Source organism: Echinops telfairi, unplaced genomic scaffold (assembly GCF_000313985.2).
Source record: "Echinops telfairi isolate 266 unplaced genomic scaffold, ASM31398v2 ScPeMD7_53;HRSCAF=182, whole genome shotgun sequence".
Classification (NCBI taxonomy): domain Eukaryota; kingdom Metazoa; phylum Chordata; class Mammalia; order Afrosoricida; family Tenrecidae; genus Echinops; species Echinops telfairi.
The window spans coordinates 3,174,871-3,176,821 of record NW_022103951.1 but is presented as its reverse complement, the minus strand read 5'-3'; the positions used below and the strand labels follow the sequence as shown (position 1 = coordinate 3,176,821).

The 1,951-nt window shown below is 37.4% G+C and overlaps 1 protein-coding gene across 2 annotated transcripts in view; it reads left to right on the top strand.

The window, feature by feature from the left end:
* ZFX (zinc finger protein X-linked) overlaps nucleotides 1–1,951 on the top strand; it is a 74,418-nt gene that overhangs the window by 33,441 nt on the left and 39,026 nt on the right. For both annotated transcript variants that reach the window (XM_045290725.1, XM_045290724.1), the window contains exon 3: nucleotides 1,360–1,929. In XM_045290725.1, coding sequence (XP_045146660.1) covers nucleotides 1,360–1,929 — 570 coding nt within the window. The remainder of the gene's footprint in view (nucleotides 1–1,359; nucleotides 1,930–1,951) is intronic.

Here is a 1,951-nt window from a genome sequence, read left to right as displayed (position 1 = left end):
GTTTATCGGCCAGGCTGGCACAATAAACTTTCTCAACCTATCTAATTGTTATTTCAGTTTTGATTCTGTAAGACAAGCATCCTCAAACTATGGCCTGCGGGCTGCATGTGGCCTGCCGGGTGTTTTTGCCCTGTTTTGTTTTTTTACTTCAAAATAAGATATGTGCAGTGTGCATAGGAATTTATTCATAGTTTTTTTAAAACTATAGTCCGGCCCTCCAACGGGTCTGAGGGATAGTGAACTGGCCCCCTGTTTAAAAAGTTTGAGGACCCCTGCTGTAAGATAACCCAAAATTAAGAAAAGTGAAATGGTGCAGAGTCAAGAGTTGATTCTGTTTAAGGGTAGAATAGAAAGATTTCTTCAGTGTAGAAAGATAATAACTGACAGGAATAAAAATGAACTCTCTAATCCTGGAGCTTGTTATTAGGCTGTTGCCAGCCTTCATTTAGAATTAAGAACCCACTTGGAACTTGATTCAACTTGGAAGATAGAATGAGTGGTCAAACTGCTTAAATTCTTATATATGGTTGTATAGTATTACCTACATCAGACTTCTGTACTTGCTATATACTTATGTATTATACAAAATACTTCTCAAAGTCATGGAAAAGGGCTCTGGCAGAGTAATGCAAACAAATGATTTCAAACCATGCTTTAAAATGTCATGGATTCATCATATTAGCCTACTGAAGAAATAAGTTGTTTGGGAAGACACTTTTAAATGTTTAACTTAACATCTGGGAGGACAGCCGGCTTCTTAAAAGGTATTTCTTGGTACCACTTTGAGGGTTAAAATTATAAGTGGAACAGACTATAGCTCTCACCTAGTGTGGGGATTCTTACATCTTTGGGAACTGAACTACAAATAAATGAATACTCCCAAATGACTTGCAAAGCTTTCATGTAACATGTATCAGAAGCCAGCATTTTAGGAAATAGCCTTTTAAAACTGGACATTGTAGAAGGTAGAGACATTTTCCCATAAAGAGAAAGATGACACTTTCATTTTAACACCTATTTGTTGAATCCCTACCAAATGTCAGACATTGCTGTATGTAGTGTAGATGTGGACGTGTGCTAAGCAAAATACATTTTCCTTCTAGGAATATTTTTTCTTTGCCTCTCTTGTTGTCCTAGCATCAGTTAATTTGGGATGAGCACAAAAAGTCTTTGTGTTAAAGTTTCCTATTTTGAGTATCACTTAAGCATGAATTTTCTCTTTAGTTCTTTAGTGTATCATAATGTTTGAGAAAACTAAGTTGTTCTTCTGTTCCATGTAAAAATTAAATATGTCATTTATTTTACTTAAGATTGTCATGCATGCTTACTTGAATTTGTCATTAATTCCCCTCCCCCCAGGAGTTGATGCTACACACATGGATGGTGATCAAATTGTTGTGGAAGTACAAGAAACTGTTTTTGTTTCAGATGTTGTGGGTTCAGACATAACTGTGCATAACTTTGTTCCTGATGACCCAGACTCAGTTGTAATCCAAGATGTTATTGAGGACGTTGTTATAGAAGATGTTCAATGCCAAGACATCATGGAAGAAGCAGGTGTATCTGAAACTGTCATCATTCCTGAACAAGTGCTGGACTCAGATGTAGCCGAAGAAGTTTCTTTAACACATTGCACAGTCCCAGAAGATGTTTTAGCTTCGGATATTACTTCAGCCTCAATTTCTATGCCAGAACATGTCTTGACAAGTGAATCTATACATGTGCCTGATGTTGGACATGTTGAACATGTGATTCATGATAATATAGTGGAAGCAGAAATCATCACTGATCCACTGACAACCGACGTAGTTTCAGAAGAAGTATTGGTAGCAGACTGTGCCTCTGAAGCAGTCATTGATGCCAATGGGCTCCCTGTAGACCAGCAAGATGATGACAAAAGCAACTGTGAGGACTACCTTATGATTTCCTGTAAGTTTTCGGGTAAAGTGAT